This window comes from Teleopsis dalmanni, chromosome 2 (assembly GCF_002237135.1).
Source record: "Teleopsis dalmanni isolate 2A chromosome 2, ASM223713v2, whole genome shotgun sequence".
Taxonomy (NCBI): domain Eukaryota; kingdom Metazoa; phylum Arthropoda; class Insecta; order Diptera; family Diopsidae; genus Teleopsis; species Teleopsis dalmanni.
Window position 1 is genome coordinate 21,902,286 of NC_051847.1, and position 20,477 is coordinate 21,922,762.

Consider the following 20,477-nt stretch of genomic DNA (forward strand, 5'->3'; position numbering starts at 1 on the left):
TAACCAGGAAAGCAATCCACCATTACGTAGACGCAATTTTTAATATATGTAATATATATAAATATGAGCACTTTATCATAACTCAGAATGAAACCAGTATCTCTCTCAATCAAATATATAGTTATTAAACAACTCACTACTTTTAAACATTTCCTTTTCTAAATCTATATGCATTTTAAAATAAATTTAGGATTTTAGTTAAAAAAAATATAAAGATTTTAATATTTTTAGTATTTAACTTATATTTAAAGTGTTAAAGTGTTAAATATTTTTTTTTTTTTTGTATTAATTTTAATTTTTAAAATTTGAAATTGTTACATATTTTTTTATCTATCACAAGAAAAAGTAAGTTTTAAATAATATTCAGCATTTTAAGAGTTTTTATATTAATTACAATTGTTTACTATTTTTTTGAAGTCGTTTTATTCATAAAGATATGCATACTAATTATATTATCTCAATAAATATATATCAATATTAATGTCAAAATAAAATGAAAAGTTTAATTAAAAATAAACAAATATTGTTATGTTTTATATATATATATATATATATATATATAATTTAATATTTTATAATATATTAATACATATATATATATTATATATATAAATATACTTGGATATTTAAAAAATATTTTGTGATGATATATACAAAGAAGAATTTAGATTCATTTTTTATAATATTACAATAATTTATCGCACCTTCATATATATATATATATATATATTTAACTATTTTTAAATTTTTTGGTATTAATATTTCAAAAACAAATAAAATTTTAGCTTAATTGTATATTAATGTGAAGTAGTTAGGTACAATTTTCTTCTGTATTTATTATTTTTTAATACTAATCCTTTATACTTGTACTCTTTGTACTCATATTATAACGTGTTAGGTAAATGGTATTATGGTACATTGAGGAACACCAGTCAGTAAACAAGACTATAGAAAACTTGAAGTTTATTATTTGGAGAAAAGCAGTCAGTACTAGACCTTCATTCATATAAAGAGATATAAAGTTTTGTATGAGTTGAAATTAAGGCCTTTTCGCGGACCCTTATTACCTATTGTGGATTCTGAGACAAATGAAAAAATGGCTGGGCTGCAGCATTCGGAGAACTAATAAGATGATTTAAATTGTTTCAATACATCATTTACAGTAGGAGCGTATTAAATACAAGGAACGGATATACTACTATTTTTTGGACAGTGTTTTTCAGCTGTAGATTATATTATCAAGATGCTTTTCTTCTACACCAAAGTTTCTCGACCGAAGGTTTAGTAACGTTACAACCATCGGAAAGATATTTATACCGATTTTTGCAAAATACATTAATATTTTGCCGACTCTTGTAAAACATATGGAATTTCAATTTCTAGGGTGTTTTGGATTGAGAAAGATTGTTCTATAAAAATCGTTAAGTTTGAATATAAGAGAACATTTTAGTCAACTTTTTCTTTCATAATTATTTAGTGTCCCTTATTTAGCGTTATTAATTCGTCCCTAACTGAAGCAGGTACCATTCGATGTGTTTTTGTACATAAATCACAACAAAAATCGATTGATAGAATATTGTAGTGATTTTTAGGTTGCAATTTTAAAATTTTGTGTTGCATAGTTTTTTTTTATTAAAGTTCCTACTACAAAATCAGAATAGGAGATGTTAGTTAATAATAAACCCACATCAACTATTTTAACTATGCATAAGGTTCAACTATTATATAAATTTACGTTCATGTATGATATTTGGTGAACATAAAACTAAGCTATAATTGGAATATATTTCAGAATATAACTTTTCAATTAACTATAGAAGTTCGTTTCTAGAGCTCTATTATAGAAAAATTCTCAATATATTTTAGAAAATTACTTTTTATATATCTATAGGAGTTTGATTCTAAAGTTCTATTATGTTAAGTTATTCAATGTAGTTGGTCGGAGTTTTATATTGTTTTGATTATACTTTTAACTTAAAAGTAAACAATATTATATGTTGCTTTTCTTATTGTTATGCTTATATGTGATATATTTAATATATCAATAAAATATCTTATTTTTTCTTGTTGTTTTCGTTTCATTATTTAAGTTTCTTTCTTTAAATTATAATAATTTAATTAAATAATTTTTAATTTTTAAGGAAACTAATATAATTACAAATTATATACAAACTGTTTTATTCATTTAGGCACATTATGTAAATACATACTTACATTTAATTTTTTTTTCTGTAAATGACATTTCATTATTTTTAATTGTTTTTTATTTTTAAACTTTATCTATTTTTAGTGTAGGTTGCTTCTAACTTAAAGCTATGGAATTGTTAACATTAATGCATTCATTAATATATTTTTCTTTACATCTTAATCTTACAAGACAGTAATTTCTATTTTGAATTTTAGAATTATATAAAATGTATAGTAAAAACTAATAAAATTACTTTACGATTTAGAGAAAACATCTAAAAGTAAGAAAATTATTTTTGCATTTTTTAATGAATAGTTCAATTAAATTTATCACACGGTTTGGTTTTATGCCAGCACAAGGTACGTTAAGTAGAAATTAGATGAATCTACTACATTCAGCACAAATACAAAAACGCATGAATGCACTTTTTTTTTTTTTAAATTAAAAAATATGTTACATATTTCATAATATACAATATATTAAAATTTATAACGTGTTTTGTTTGATATCTCCTGTTCTTTTTGCTGAGGCAGGACGCGGTCTTGTACGTCTTTTAGGTTGCAATGAATACAGACGGCCACTGCGACCACGTGTCTGTGGCTCATCACTTAACCCAGTAATTGAGGAATATTTAATTTGATAACTAAGTATGAAAAGAAAGTAAAATAAAATTAAAAAAATTAATATATAATTACCGATATTTTTAAGTTGTTTTGAGTACTCACTTTAATTCTAGTTTGGCCAGTCTTTGCTTTAATTTTGCCTGACTTGCAGCGTACTCACCGAGTAAACGCGCCAGACGATAACTTAAATTTTCCACTGAATTTTCTAATTTTTCAATGCCAAATTCAATAGGATCAGGTGCACGTTGTGAATCTTTAAAGTAAATAATGTATAAACATTGAATGTGAAATTAAAATGATATTTCAATACAAATTAATTACCAGCAAATACTTCTTCATCAAGTAGACCATCTTTACGCAGTAGTTGACAACCACGTTCTGTGAGTGTGGCACGCGCTTCCGGATAATCTGCCAACGTTTCCCACAAATCTCGTTTCGCTAAGCAAAACAAATCCGAGTATCCCAAGGAACGAACATTTGCTGTACGTCGATTGCCAGTACGATTTCCGGCTATTTCAAGCACTGAAACCTCACCAAAAACAGAACCAGCACCCAATGTAGCAAATACAGTAACTCCGTCATCCGCCACAACCGATAATTTACCGCGCTTCACAATGTACATTTCCTTACCAACATCACCTTTGCGGCAAATATAATCACCCGGACTGAATACTTGCAATTTGAGTTTTAAAACCAAGGCCTCTAGTAGACCAGGCTCGCAGTCATGAAAAATACGCACTTGTTTTAATGTTTCCATGTGTACTTGTATGGCAATTTCCGCTTTGAGCTTGTCGGGCAGTGCTGACAATACGCGTTCCTCGTCCAATGCTCCACTCTGCGACCACGTATAAGCGAACCAACGTATTACACGTGCTTCCAATTCATGACCTACCTTGCGAAAGGCCATGTATTGTTTAACGCCATCCATTCGATTTTGAAATTCTACTCGTGCCACATTCATATTGGAAATCATTGAGCCAATATTTCCTGCGATAAATTTTTCAAGTTTCATTAAGTTAAATGATTTCAAACAAAGTACGCTATTTTATTTAAGGCATGAAATAAAATTGTTATTGATCTTCATAAATTCTTATCTAAAACGACTTCAAGTGATTTTTAAATTTTTTATGCAAAATACTGTATTATACACTAACCTGGCAGAGGTAAAATAAAGAGGAAGAATTCAATTAAGACAGAAACAAAGGATTTGTATGTAATGTGACAAATTGTGCATAAAGTTTTTTATTCGTTTTGGGTGTGAAATTTATTGGTTTAATTTCAGTTGAGACAATATTCTTGGCATTTTATTAAATTTATTGTCATAATCATTTGACTTAATGATCCGTGCAAAAAGTTAATGTCAACAAAGTTGTTAACCGTACGTGTTGCTCATTAATCCTTCCTGTGCGTGTATACGGAATTCTATGCCAAAAAATTTCGTATAACAAAATTACAAACATTATTTAGGTCAACAAACTGTAATTCATCATTTGGAATATATTTGCACAGTAAGCCAATAACTTTAAGGACAAAATACAAATAACTTATTTACACAACTTGCCTAGTATGCGAGACGAGCACACAATGTTCTAGCTAATAACAAGTTGAGTATGTTCCATAATAAAACAAATTAAGTGACTAACTAAAACAAATGAAAACGAATACTCATAAAAATAAATTAAAACGTACAGAGAGAAAAGGAAAAAGTCAATAAAATCAGTTATTCCCTGCTTAGACTTACCCACAATGGTGGCAAATATCAGTACACCGGCCAAGAAGTCAGCCACGACGAATAAATATTCAGCATCATTTTCTGGTGTCGGTGTTTCGCCAATTGTTGTTAGTGTTAATGTCGACCAATAAAAGCTGTAGATATATTGACGGTGTAGAGTGTGATTGCGTGTGCCATTGAGATTATATACCCAATTGTCTGTACTGAAGCCGATCTCATAACTGATAGCGAAATACATGCAAGCATTCCAATGAATCAGCACCAATATTGCCAGCACAACTTTGCATATGCGAAATACATTCGGATAGCTTGTTGCAGTTTCTGTACGATCAAACCATTCCCACATACGTGGTACTCGTAAGAGACGATTTAACCGTATGATAATTGGACATGGTAAAAATGTCTCATTGCAAGAATGTGGGGGCCACAGTATATACATTAAGTCTGTAGGAAACACGGAAAGGAAATCAATTATCCAACCTTTCTGACTGAAGTAATGACGTCTTAATTTATATGCATCGCGTACTAGAAGACCTTGATCCAAGTAACCTGTTATAATTGGAAATATATTTTTATTTAATTTTTCTTTATTAATTTCTTTATAAATAATGTTTAATAATGTTTAAATGTTTAAAGACTGATACGGTAAATTTAATAAACTTAAAATGTTACATCTTATAGTAAAATTCCAATCAAATAAAATAATCGAATCGAATATATTTTACTTTCAGAATGTCTTTTCGTACAATATGGAATTTAATAATATATAAAGAAATATTCTCAGCAAAAACAATAGTCAATCTACAAAAAATATTTTACAGCATTTTACTAATAAATTTCTTCGAAAGAGTTGAAAATTTTCATTTTAAATGCCAAGGTTATTTTTGAGAGGCTTTTGCAAATGACTATTCATGGGGTGCATTTGTGGAAGAAGTCAAAGGAATTCAAGAAAAAAGTTATTGTCATTGTGGAATTTTTTTTACAAAGTCATAATTTTATAGTACTCTGTAAAATTACAGAAAAATAACATTGGAATTATATAACGATGCATGAAAATATCTAATATGAAATTTTAATCCATTCTTACTTTGAAGAAAAATTATAAGTTTTTTCTCTTGACATTAATATGTTATACTCAGAAAAATAATTTGGTTGATTTATGCTGATTTTAACTAAATTTTTGAATAAAAAAAAGTTTTGTTTTAAGCCGAATTAAAATGAAATGAAATGTATCCTTGTAATATATCCTTGTATAAATAAATTGCATATTATATACTGTCACGTTAAAGTCTAGATCGTCAATGGAGCTGTCTCATGATAGTCAAAAACCGAACATTAAAGTATACAAAAGGCACTGTGTAGACTACAGAGAGTAACTTGTATAGGCATTACTTGTAAAGTAAACACGTTTCCAACTATTGCCATGTAGGCGCGTTCTGCATTAAAAACACTGTACATAAATATAGAGTGACTTCAAAATCTGCAAAAGCATCTGCAGACCTTGGCTTTTCTTTGTTAGATAATATACCTCAAAGCAACTTCTATTCCTAACACTTTAAAACAATAATTCTTAATTAAAATAAATACAAATACAGATTTTATAGACCCCTTTATAGTATATATAAAACTCGACTTCAAAACGGATGAAATGGTTTTGACGTTCATGATAAAGTCATTCATTCATATAGTCAATATAATTATTTCAATGTGAATTTGTTTTAAAAGTTTTGAATTAGAAGTACATGCCATTGTAATCTATATTATAAAATGCCTGAAAACTTTGTGCATGAATTCAAGCAGTTATAAAATTACCCTATCTTGGACTACCGATTCCAAGTTGATCAGAATAGGCAAAAATCTCGTGCAAGAGTGTGATACGTAGATAGATACCTGGTCACGAGAGATTAAAATATTACATACCAGCTGTCAAACTCATAAACGAATTGATACTGTTTGCCTTTACAGAACCCGAATCTTTTTATAAGTCATAATTTTATTAGATTGCATCAGTACTTAAAAATATTGAAATAAGCTATTCGAGAAAGGTTTTAGGTCGACTACAATAGTGTAAAGCAATCCAAACAGCCTATTCAAGTTAAAAAAATGTGACAGCTTTCTATCAATTGCCGCCGATTCTTGCGGTATCTGTAAAATTTTGAGTCAAATTTCCGGCCACCGGAAATAAGACAAATTATTCCCGTTTCTCTATTTGACTTTCATTAAAACGAATATGGTTTGGTGTATAGAATCAACAGATATTGTTTGAATTGTCAATAACTTTATTTGAACCAGGCTGACTTAGAAGACTCTCTTCAATGATAGCAAAATAGATTTAAAAAGTCAAAGTGTACCATTGTCCATTCTAAGAATAATAATATCATATAGTAACAGAAATCAGACAATTGTATTCTGAAAACAAAATTAATAATTATTATCTTATTAGACTCACCTTCGTGCATATGAACCAATATGTCTACAATATAAATAAAATCACATAAGTAGTCCAAGACATACCAAAGACCAGTTGCATGGTTATTTACTTCCCAAAATACAGATCGCCAAACAACAAAAATTAAATTATATAAAACAGCTAAAGAAACGACTGCAAGCCACTTTAAGTAAATTATAGTAAAATTAATGTTAATTAATGTTAAAGATATATTTTCAAAAATAAATAAAATATTTACCCTATAATGTGATTCTAAAGCAGTATTAACTGACAAACGATTACATAGTAAGCTTGTGCCGCGTATTTCAAATGCCAGTCCATCATCATTCGAAGTGGAGCCTTGAGGATTTGTGTTCGCCTCAGTTTTTCCAATTTTATCCGTATTTGTGGTGTTAGAAAATTTCTCTAAAAACCAGTCTGGCGGTTTGGGACGGCTTCGCCTCGTTAATCGATTACGCAGTGCATTAAATGTACGCCTAAAAGCAGAGGGCTTAGAACGCGTTGTTTGGTCCTGGAAGAAAAAAGAATAATAAATTAATACTGGTATATATTTTATGTACAAAAACTAAATAACTTATTTTTAAGTGCTATGATTTAATTTTTTCAATTTTATACAATTAATTATATAAGTCTTTCTTTATATTTTTAGTCTAAGCAAAAATACAAGAGTATAATTTCCGTGCCTCAATTATAGCATTTCAACACAATGTTTTCTAAATCCTTTCGTATGGAATGCTCTTTTTATGTACGGTGATAAAAAAAACCCCTGAAATTTCTGTCATGATCTACGTTAAAATACTTTTTATAACATTTTCCTAAAAGTTTTAACGGAAGTATGTACAAATTGAAAGTAAAACAATTTCATTACTCCGCTTTTCACACTAGAATGAATATATTGATTTATCTAGCAAAATAAGATGAAATTTTTCAAAGTCAAGGTAGTGTAAAACATAATAAAAAATAAATAAACTTCTTAGTTTTAAGATCTGAAATTTTGAGCTGCATTAAGCGTAATAGAATTCTTTATTTTCCAAGGATTTTCACATTTTATATAGTATAGTTGTAGTTCAAGAGAAGTTTAAAATTTATTTGAATATGTTAAGAGTTTTCGGTTTAGTATCCTCTACACACCATTATGAATTGAGTACTGTATAAATTAAGCTTATTAATGACTTTGTAACTCTCTCAAGGATGGGTCAAAATGTATATTAACCATATACTACATATGTTTATAACTAAAATTGTAAAATGAACAGATTCAACAATGCCTGTCTGTCAAATAAGATTTCTGTATAACTGTTAGGTCGTCTACCAGCCATACCCATTAATATTATTTTTTAGTTTTGAGATTAATTTTCTGATTTTCGGATCTGGAACAGTAAAAATTAACAAAGAATTTCAGAAAAGCCACGAAAAATCGTGTTTGTTGTGGAAGTGTAATTGCCGAATTTTATTTGGCGTCAAATTAAAGATATGGAGTTTCAGCAAAACTATACCGCAAATCACACATTTTCTTGGTTTGAGTGCATGAGAATGTGTGATTTTCTCGACGTGTAATTTCGAACTTTGTTTTTTGGAATTGGTCAATAAAATTATGCATTTATGACACCATTGAACTTTCTTTGTCAGGACAATTCTCAAAAAATCGACGCTTTAATAACGAAGCTCGGGCAGACCCATGTGTCCAAGAGTCATAGAAAACTACCTCGAAAAAATCCAATATTGTAGGATCTCCTAACAAGAACATTTTAACAATGCTCTATTTAACACCTTATGGTAAAGTTCAAACAATATATTGAAATAAAAATTTAGTTGACCTCTCTCAATTATAAAAGTTTTTTTTGTTTATATCATCTTTCCGAATCACAAAATATATAATATCGCACAACTGTATTTGGTATAATAAACGTTAATAATTTACTTCAAACTTTTTGTGTAAAGTGTATTAAAACTTCGGCAAAGCCAAAGCAAATTTTCTTTTTATTTTAAAAATTTAAGATTTTACTTTGTGTTATGATATTTGCATTATTCATCATTTTTTAAGTCATACGTTAACCTTGTGAAAGATATTTAATCTCTTTTGCTGTTGAAGTATATTTCGATATATAAAAACTAAATAAATTATGTGTCTGAATGTGTAGGTGTTGATTCACTTGGAGACGGTAGCGAGCATCTTAATCTCGGGAACGTTTGCTAGGTTTTAGTTGGGAAAGGTGTTCTTTCCTTTTTCCTTTTAAACGAAGCTTTTTTATTTATAAAATCCAATAATTGCACAAAGTTATAACAAATGTGTTCTAAAATAAATAAATATGTAACTAAGATAGTAACTATAAAATGTATTAAACACATTTATCGAAAGATAGTCTTCCAAAACAAGGTTAGTTTTTATTTCAAAATTCCCAAAAAAGATTCAGATTTAGAGAGTAACAATTCTCCAAGAAACAAATAGCGTGGATGTTGGTGCTCTGTTTTTAACTAACATTTCACTAAGACCGATAACTTAAACTAGAGCTGCCCAGACCTGATAAAACCGCGGACCAATTCAAATCACTAAATAGGTTGGGAGGCCGCAGAAATAAATACATACGTTCATAATTTTGCCGTAGCAAAATGAAAATACGGCGATAATATTAAAATTTAGTTTTATTGGTTCTTCATTAATTTATCTTTTACAATTTTATCAATATCAACATTTTTAATATTAGTTGTGGGCATACGAAAAATATCTTATTTTCAATATAATAAATTACGGCACTGGATATAAGTTTCTTAAATCAATTGTACAAAGAAATATATAAAGAAGTTTTTGTCAATTTAGTAAATGAACGTCAACTGTAATAAATTATTTAAAACATTTGAATTCATTTATTTAGGATACTATAAAAATAAAATAATGTAATGTAATGTTACTAAAATATACCAAAGAAAAATTTGCCTAATTGTGGTGAATTGGAAACATGTCACGGGCCGCACAAATATTTACCCGCGGACCGCATGGTGCCTGTGAGCCGTGCTTTGGGCAGCCCTGACTTAAACGAAAAGACAACTGAGTTCGTCTAAGATGTCTGTACGATTCAGAAGAGATTGATTTCATTCATTATTCGACTAATGGACTATAAAAGGCGTGAGCGTACATTTAAAATTATTTATATTTAGAAGGGGAATCTAATAAGATATTTGAGACATTATTGAGAATTAGTTATATATTCATACTTATGCGTTTCTCGACCAAACAAACAATATATATTCATTGTAATTCTATTCCATATCACAGACCTACCTATCACATAAGTTATGTTAAAGCTTTTCATATGTATTTACAAAAAACACAAAAACAAGATTGCTTTTTGTCGTTATTTAGTTTTCTCAAAATTGTATGTTAATGAGAACTGCGATATTAAAGTGTATTTTAGCAATATATCGCTAAATATGTGGTCTATAATATTAATGTTATCTGAAAAACATAACACACTTTAATGGGTTCAGATGTAAAAACACATATAAAATTAATTACAATTAAAATTGTTTACAGTATTGTATCAAGGTAAGCACTTCCAATCCAAATCAAACTAATTTAACTTCAAATATAAATGAGAACTAATTACAGTCAATTTCCTGAAACAAACTTCTTATATATATATGTATAAACAGAGAAACTGAGAATTATAATAATAAATGTTTTGTTAAATAACGCAGAATTATATTTTTTTTTTATTTTGTTTATATTTTTCTTAATAAAATTTATTTCAGTTGAAGGGATTTGTAGCAACTTTGTCCTTCAATGCTCTGCCAAAATTATTCCCATGGACGAGTACTTCCTCTCACTCGCTCAAAGATACCTCACGCAGCTACACAACCGCCCCACTGACATCACGGTCACTAGCACCCGCCCTGCGGACAAGCCTCCCCAATACCTATCCCTTTACCTCTATGAGTGGGACTCAGATCTCTCCATAATCCCTTTCTTCAACTTCGGCTCTCGTGACTCGTGTCTACCGCTAGTAGCCTTGCGCTTGCACAATAACCCCGCCTCCTTCATTAATACCCAAATTTTCGTGCTTTACGCCAATGCTTTCTGGCTTAGATGAACCTAGTCCTTTAGGTATTAAACCTATTGCTCTCATTTCTGGAATGGAGTTGTATCTTCCATATTCATTCCTAAGAGGTGGTTTTAGTGGGCTCAAGTCTCACACTGTGGTTTTCGATACTTTCCACCTACTGCAGCAAATTTCGGTTGCTTTAAATGTTAATATATGTTTGGCCGTGAGCAAATTTTATACTGTCTTTTTTCTGGTTTTATTATATAGTAACTGATTTCATTTTATAGAATGTAAACAATTTTAAATTGTAGTTAAGATTAATAGCTATTTGTACATGTATGGGTTCTCTAACTCAGCCTTTTGTTTGCTGTAAATTATAGTCCGTATCTAAAGAATATTTTGATCTCCATAATTTTTTGGTGTAATTCTTACCCACAACTTATTAAAATAACTGTATAGATAAAGCTTTCTTCTTTTTTTTTTGTTAAGGATATAATTAAAAGCACTAAAGTATGATGCCACAAAATGTGAATAAAATAAAAGCATCATATTTCTAATTTTTTGATATAAGGCAATTTTTATATAGACATAGAATATAAAATTCATTATTATAAAATTTGTGTTTCTACTTTTTATTATAACTATTTAGCGAATTGTATCAGGCTCTTCAATATTTGCAAATCAAATTTGTTCATCCAATTAAACTACTGCAATGTTAAAATATAATCAATCCCTTTTCTATAATAATTTAATTGATGTGATTGATAAGGAGTCTGTTAATATTCTCTGCAATTGCATTACCTTTCAAAGTGGTTAATTAGATGAAATTGTCTATTCATTAGATTATAACGAGATAATTAAAGTATGTTAATAGCTAATGGAATAATAATTTGGCTGCAAATTCAATATTATTAGCTACAAAATATTATTGTTAATTTTTTTTAAAAATATTAGTCAAATAAAAAGCAACATCCTAAATAATTTTAAATATTGAAATTATTACAAATATTCAAATCAACTAAAAGCAAGTGCTATCTTCTAAATTTCCACTGGCCCCTATAAAAACTTGTATGCAAGCTAGTGAGTGGTAGGGATCAGGTTCACTAATACTTAAACATATAATTATTTAAATATATGAATTGGTTTATTTTTTAAGATGAATCTAAAATAACAATTTATTATTAATACTTATATAAAAAGGGGAAAACGTTCATAATTCTTCAAAAATTTATTGCACGTATTAAACTTTGGAAAATATTCGATTATATTATAGATTTTTATAAAATTGCAATGAGAAGTTGCTACAATGACAGAAAGAAATTATAAAGAGTTTATATATTATATATTGTTTTTAGTTCTTAATAAGTAATTATTTCGCTTATGTATTGGGAGTGCAAATAAAAAGTAAAAGCAATTTTTATTTTTCATAATTTGACATTTCTTTTTATTTTGCACTTGAAATTTGTGGAAATTAATTCAAGTATTAAGGACCTTCAATAAACTGAGTAAAAATATTGCACGAGATAAAATAAGCTGTAGACACATTAAAGTGTCAAACACAAAAGAATAATCCATTAATGTCAGTGCAGACTTGCAATACATTTCACCATCATTCAGCAATGATAAACGGGTTCTTTTATTTGTTGCTTTGTCTGTCTAATTAATATTAATTTTATTAAAAAAGATTAATAACACGTGTATTGGTGACTTTGCTATACGAAAGTAAAAATATTATTCCGAAATTATGTGAACAAAATCACACACTCTGCTTCTAGCTTGGTACTCTCAATATGAGAAAACATCATATTGAAATTATTCTTCTTTATAGATTATATATATATGTAAGTATTTCTTTAATCATAAAATTGGATCTAAAGGATCTGCTTTTCTTCTGTGATGTGTCTTAGAATTTAATACATTAAATTTGTTTTTAAGTTTTGATTAAATGTAATTAAATTTTAGAGTCTTGAAGAATTTGATTTTGTTTATCACGAGCAGATATAATCGAAAAGGATAGTTTATTAACAGTTTTATATATATACGCAATATATACATATATTAAAATAGATATATTAGAAATTATCATTCATGATGTTTGATATATATTTAGGAAGCAAAATAAAATTATATTCCAAATTTGCTTTTATACTTAAATTAAAAATCTGTCATTAAATCTTTTAAGAATATTATAGTTATTCATTCACTTATTTATTATATTAATTAGGATTTATGATTATTAATATTTAAAACGTGACAAATATTGGCAACCTAGTGGCAACCTAGTGGCAACCTAATTACTCAAAATAGATGGCTCTAGTAAAATGTTTTGCAAAATGGGCGTCTTGGAAAAATAGCACACACAATCATTCTAAATCAACTTTATTTAATCAATTCATCCTACTGTGAAAGCAGCATAACCGACTTCACTTGCGAATAAACCTGTAAATGCTTGAAATATTCCTTTCAACTCTATATAAGTTAATTGAACTGTTTGGTCCTTTTTAGAAGAATTCAACTTCATTACCAAGGAGAATTTAAAATAAATTTTAATTTTATCTCTAAAACTAAGAGGCTAGTTTATTTTAAAATAGATAATTAATATGATAGTCAAATAAGTTTGGATTATGTTGTTTATAGGATAAAAGATTATCACTTGATATTAATCATTCCGAAAAAACTTGAATCTTGACTTGATCCGTTACTAAAAAGGCTATGCATAACATATTACTCGATGTCTGACAAAGTGATAGTTTAAATAACTTTTATATGTAGACAGCCATTCTGTTTTAAACTAAATGAATTGTTTAGTGTTTATATAGTAACATACTAATACTGAGAAACTGATATTCCAAATAACTTTTATATTTACAGCCAGTTTATTTTAAATAAAATGTATTGTTTAGTTTGTACAGCGGTTTGATGGTAATCATTTTTAATCATTCGACAAGTCCGTTAAAACTTAAAAAATGGGAAAGTTTTATACCCACTTAAAGGCAAACAAACTTTACTGGATTAGTTTATCGTGTCGAGTTTTTTAAGAATGTATGTACCTTTAAGATTTTTTAAGCTGCCCTTCAATGCGTTATATATCTTTAAATTAAATATAACTATTTTTTAATTTAATGGGTCATAAGAATAATTTTTTTTTTTAACTGTATATAAATTGATCCGCATTATTTAACATTTTTAAATAAAAACTAATAATAAAGAAACTTGATTTTTTAAATAACAAAAAAAAAATGTTCAAAATGTATGACAAGTCTAGATCAAAATAAGTATTAAAATTGCTGATAAATAAATTACGTATTAGGATGATTCTGTATATATATATTTATGAAAATAAGTTTCAACAATAACACTTAAAGACCATGTCCCACAAAAATTATTTTTTCTAATATTTTCTAATATACCTCACATATAAGACTGAATTATATTTAAATGATCAAATAAAATCATATGGATATTTTTTTGCATACTTAGTTATATTATCTATATCTATATAATCTATATTTACCGTTTCGTCATGACCACTTATTGTTGCAATTTCAAATGATTGAACCATTTCGGTATAATTAATTTCATTTATTTATGTCACGACTCGTATTAATTTTTTATTGATTTGCTATTACTTTTTTGGCTTGCATTTCTAATATTTAAAAATAAAACAAATTATTAATATGAACATATAATAAGGGATTAAATTTATATTTTCAATAAAAATATTTTAATATGAAAGAAAATACTATAAATTAATAAAATGCAATTAAATTATTAAAATGTGTTATTTATTTTGAATTTCACAGCACAACAAAAAATTATTTCACGGATTTTATTGATTTTTTAATGTGTTCATGAGCACATAAATTACACATATAAACTTGAACTTAAAAAAATAGCATAAATATTTTAAGTTTAGATAAATTAAGCAGTATCACTGATTAAAATTGCATAAAAATTGCAAATTTATGTTTATCAGATATTTTTGTTTATTCACTCGATTGCGCATGATCGCAGTTTCCGACCCGCTTACTTGTCAAGTTTGTTGTTTAGAAGGAAAAACATTTTGAAACTTGTTTTCATGTAAGATACTTTTTACATTAATGTAGTTTTAAGCTAATAACTTGTCTTATAAGATTTCGATAGATAATATTTAACAAAAAAAAAATTTTATAAATATTTTTGTTTTTCTTCTTACAATTCTCATTTTGAAGTAGTGCAATTTAAACAAAAACTTTCACTTGGCCACTGAACTGTTTCACATTTTAATTTATTTAATTTTCCTTAAAAGCCATTTTTACTCAACAATATAAACGCCATTTTTATGACCGCTTGCGGCTTTACCGTTCCGTACCGTACCGTGCGCACTCACACTGTTTACTCGACTGTCAATCGATGTTTGATTGAATTGGATTGGATTGGATTGGCTCAATCGTTTAGCCGTTCGTTAAATTTCAATTTTTAATACAAACTATTTTATTTTATTTTGTATTTTATTTTCAATTTTCGCACAATATTATTTAATTCAATTATTTTAATATTTGTTATTCTTGCGAATATATTATTTATTATTTTGTATTAATTAATATTATTTTTACTCGTAAAATCTTGTGCCAATGTTGAGGCATAAACGATATTTGCATAAAAATGTTACTCAAATTAATTAATGGTCGCCTTGTGAGTTTTAATTGTTGTCGCCTTAAATGGTAAAAACAAAAACAAAAACAATTTCAAATTTGTGATTAAATGCTTTCCGTCTTTAAACATTTACTACACCTCATCCTCTTCAACGTTGTGGTGAATGCCAATTTGACAAGATTGATTACAACGAATATCCTTAAGGAAAGAGTTTCATACTTTGACTTAATCTTCAACAAATGTAGCTAATTTGTTTTACATAAAAAAATCTCCTACGAATTTATTCTTATATATGTTAAAGCGGATGGAATTTTTTTATTAATATATATATTAAATTTTTATTAGTGACTGGTTGTAAACTAAAAGATTAGTAAAAAAAATTTGAGAACATGGACGAGTAAGGATGCGGTGTAGATGGTGCATAATTTCCTCGAATAAATCTGAACCTAACAAAAAAAATTATTTCTGTTATTATCAGAAAAGACTGCCTGTACACGTTGTCAGACTTGAGGAACTGTAACTCTCTGGAAATGTAGAGAAATGTGTGTAATTAAAGAAAATTATATTTAGGCATATGGGTATTCGTTATTATTTCGTCAAGATTGACAAAATATTTAAGAAGAATGGCAACACCATTCCTTTAACATATATAACAACACTAGTCCGAATATGTCAAATGAACACGAGTTTAAAGGAGACTTTTCAAATAGTTGTGTAATTTGTCGCTCATGTAAAAATTATATTGGTTTCAAAATGAATGAAATATCTGAGGAAATATGATGTACAATACTTTATTATTATAAAAATAATAGCATGCTGTAAGTCCAGAAGTAGTTTGCTGGATTCACTCTACCCAGCTGGATACAAGATTTAATTTAATACACTATTGCTCAAAACCTGACCACTTGAACGAAGCAATCAAGTTAAAGCGACTAGAATTGGTCAACAAAAAATAAATAGTATTCCCTCATGACAATGCCAGACTACACATATCTTTGATGAGTCGGAACAAGTTTACGAAACTTAGCTAAAAAGTGTTGATATAGAGCCAATGTATAGTTCAGGGCATGCATCATCAGACTACCATTTTCCTGGTTACTGTAAACTCTTTTAATGACCGTTCGAAGAGTCGCCAAAAATCACTTGGCCAAGTTTTTCGTCGATAAACCACAGAAATTTTACACCGATGGAATTATCAGATTACCCGAAAAATGGTATATTCTTATACCATTATATAATAATGGTCAATATAAAATATATTAATATTAATTTTCATTTCGAACACATTTGCGGCCCAATATCACCTAATGTTAATAGTTTGCTTATGGGTTTATCCAATAATTTAATTAAATAATTTCATACTGAATTTAATTAAATGGAAAGTTGTTACAGTTTTATTCACTATTAAAATTCTATATGCATAAGTCTATTGAATCTTATAACTCTTATAACGCTATAATTAGTTCTTACATTATTTTGGTTACATTGTTATGTTATAAGCTTCACCTATGAGTATTACTGAAAGAAGTAATAATGAGAACATGTTTAAAGTGTTTAAGATGTGTAAGTAACATAAATAATAATACACAAAATTTTAAATTAAAACCATTAAATTTCTTAGTATTGTTAGGTACTGCTTTTTTAAAAAAAATTATATATTATTTCTTTAAATGTAATATTTAAAAAATTAATTTGTAAGATACATCTATTGCAAAAAAAATAGAAATTATGCACATAACTTCCCCTAAAAATAGTACACATTAACAAAGAATAAATTTGCATATTTCTGTTTGAATTCTGAAAATTGTGTCAACTACATAAAATGCAGAATATAGTATCTTGCAGAAGAATTGCTCGGTCCGCAGTTGTCATATGTTCTGTATCTTGTGGCTACTTTTGGCTACGAATCCATGCAATGCACTGGAGTATGCAGTGTAGCAACAATGGTTTAATATGTCACTTGCACAAAATTTTAACAAAGTAAAGTATATGTAACATAAAAAATAGCATTATTTAATATATATATCTAATATTTTGAAGTTATTTTTGCTTCGAACAATAGTTTTATTATTCAAATTCTTCTGCTTATAATTTTTTAGTATGCGCAGTGCGTGGAAATTTGCACGTGACCGTACTTTTTTGGCATGTTTTGTTACTGTAAATGCCCGCATTTGCTTATTTACATTCAGTGTCAGCAGTGCCCTTACTCGTACTACTGCCATTAAGTTTTACCAAAAAGTATATTATATAATAAAAGTGAATGTATATATATATATACAAATAATTATTTATATTACGTAATAAGTAAATGGATTTTAGTTATAATGTCATGAATTTAATGGCATTTAAACGCGTATTTTTTTACTGAATTAAACAGAAATTTAATTAATTATCATATAAAAATGTTTCATAGAAAATATTGAAGAATTCAATAGAAATAAATTTTGTTTTTATTGGAAAATTACTTGTAATATCCGCACTAGTAACTTCATTTCCTATCGAGACGAACTGTAATTGAAACATTCCTTTTGACTTCAAAATGATTTCCGAAGATAAAAATAAATAATTTTTTGTTGTAAATGAAATCAGAATGCTTTTAAAATAATAAAATTATCTTAAAACACTTGAGTAATGTATTTTGAAATAATATTGTTAAAACTCATTAAATAAACAAATAAACATTGCACAAACTATACAGAAAAGGAGCAGCCTAGAACAAAGTACACTCCTTTCACCCATAAAAATAAAATAAAAAGAATTACTGGAATAATATACTATTATTAAAACAATCCAAATCACTTATTGGTACCTATAACAATAAGAGATACCAGGATTGTATAAACCTATCAAAAGAAAAACTTAGAATCATCACAGGTATTCTAACAAGGCACTGTAAACTAAAACACCATTTTACAAGACTGGGTATACCTAAGGATGCAAACTGTAGATTCAATGAAAAGAATGAAGAGTCGACAACACATGTGCTGTTAGCATGCCCTACGCTAATGCACACACAGAATAGGATCCTGGGAATATATATTCTTACGGAAGAGGCAATAAAACTCTGTAAAGTAGGTTCTATACTACATCTTATTGATACAACAGGACTTAGAATCTATTTTAAACAATAGATATGGAGATGATGAAAAAAGAGAAGTACATGGAAGCAGAAAAAAGAAAGAGAGGAAGGAGGTGAAGTGATAAGCTTAAGAGAGCACTAAATCCATTTGATATACAACACTAAATAAGGCCCGCATTAAACAAAGTTGCTTTAAAGGACAGTCAATGTATCCAGAAGTGTTCCATCTCACAAGAAGACGCAGTTCACTTAACTTTCATACATTGGTCCATTTTTGTACAACATTTTTTTGAAGGATATAGGGGAAGTGATGTACTTGCTGCACCAAAATAATATCTATTCCGGCCTTGGGAAATTACTTTGTTCAATAGATAAAACAGACAATGTTCTTAATTCCAATATTCGTGATATCATATGAAGATTTGAGAACAGACAGCACTGGATTGTATATCCGTCTTCCGGAAAGTATTGCCCAGTATTCGAATAGGACAAATTAATAAATTTTTGTTTTTTTAAGAATCTTGGACACTAATCGTTAAAAGTAGCTAATAACTGGTCGGTATAAACCGTTATCTTTAAGTATAAATTATTTTATCAAAATAAGATTCTATTAAAATTATAAATCAAATTTTAATTAATGTTATTGCTTCGTAAATATGCATGCGATTATATTCATAATGGGAAATGTTTACCGGGCTGTCTCCAGACAAATAGTTAAGTCCATTGTAGATTTTTATATTAAACAATTGGCAGAATTTAATATAGTTAATTTAATGGAAATTCTGAAAGTACTACATATAAAATTAAAATTACTAAGTTTTAATAAGGGCATGAGAGAAATTGTTTACACTTTTGTGGATATGGCGTACATAACTTAGAAGAGTTCAAATCATTTTGGGATAAATGTTAAATGTAAAAGAATAATGGTAATCATATATTAGTGAATAACTTTTGTTATACTTATTTAGCAAAATTAAAACCGAAATCGTTTAAAATGGACATGACAGTCATCAGGGAAAATAATCTTTCTGTGCTTGGTTGATGGGTTTTTGGTGGCGACAGTGCGAAATAGCGTATAAGAGTCGTTTTACAACTAAACTTCTCGCTACACTACTCAAGAAGAATAACAAGTTTTATATCAAAAGTGAGCTTAAACTTTTAATCTTTTAATCCTTAATATTTAGAATATTTGAGGTGTAATTACTTTTTTGTACGAGTAATATATTTGTATATATAACTTCATATATCTTTCAAATTAAGTATAGTATAATGTTTTATTAATGGATATTAAGAACTTTTAGTATTTTATAATTAAACTTTTTGGGAGTCCTTATGATTTTATTTCACCTTTTAGTTTTTATTTTCAGTAAATCACTATTAAATTTTATTGATTACCCACTTTATGATTTAACTCTTATTGTCTGCACATAAAATTTTTTATAGATTTTTTATGGACTTTAAGCTTTTTTCAATAATTTTTTTATTTAATAAAATGTATTTCATTGTAAACGTCTTTTGATTTTATCGTTCAATTTTCGAAACTTTAGCAACTTACGTACTGTACATATTCATACATACAATCTGATTTAATGTATTTGAATTTTAATTTGTTGTATACGTAAGTATGTAAAAGAAAAAAATAAATAGGATTTCATTAAGCTTACATTGTATTATTGATTTTTTTATATATGGAAGTTTTTATAAAACAATATAAAATGAGATAAAATTATT

At 27.7% G+C, this 20,477-nt stretch overlaps 1 protein-coding gene across 1 annotated transcript; it reads right to left on the reverse strand.

Annotated features, from left to right (window-relative positions):
• Positions 1-2,527: 2,527 nt before the first annotated feature.
• LOC119681498 (cyclic nucleotide-gated cation channel subunit A-like) lies at positions 2,528-14,619 on the reverse strand. The gene is made up of 7 exons (XM_038094708.1): positions 14,547-14,619; positions 7,231-7,503; positions 6,993-7,155; positions 4,553-5,092; positions 3,133-3,798; positions 2,914-3,064; positions 2,528-2,831 (listed from the first exon to the last, which is right to left on the reverse strand). The coding sequence occupies exons 1-7, from the start codon at positions 14,592-14,594 to the stop codon at positions 2,675-2,677; spliced, it is 1,998 nt and encodes a 665-aa protein (XP_037950636.1). The 5' UTR covers positions 14,595-14,619; the 3' UTR covers positions 2,528-2,674.
• Between the last annotated feature and the right edge of the window lie 5,858 nt (positions 14,620-20,477).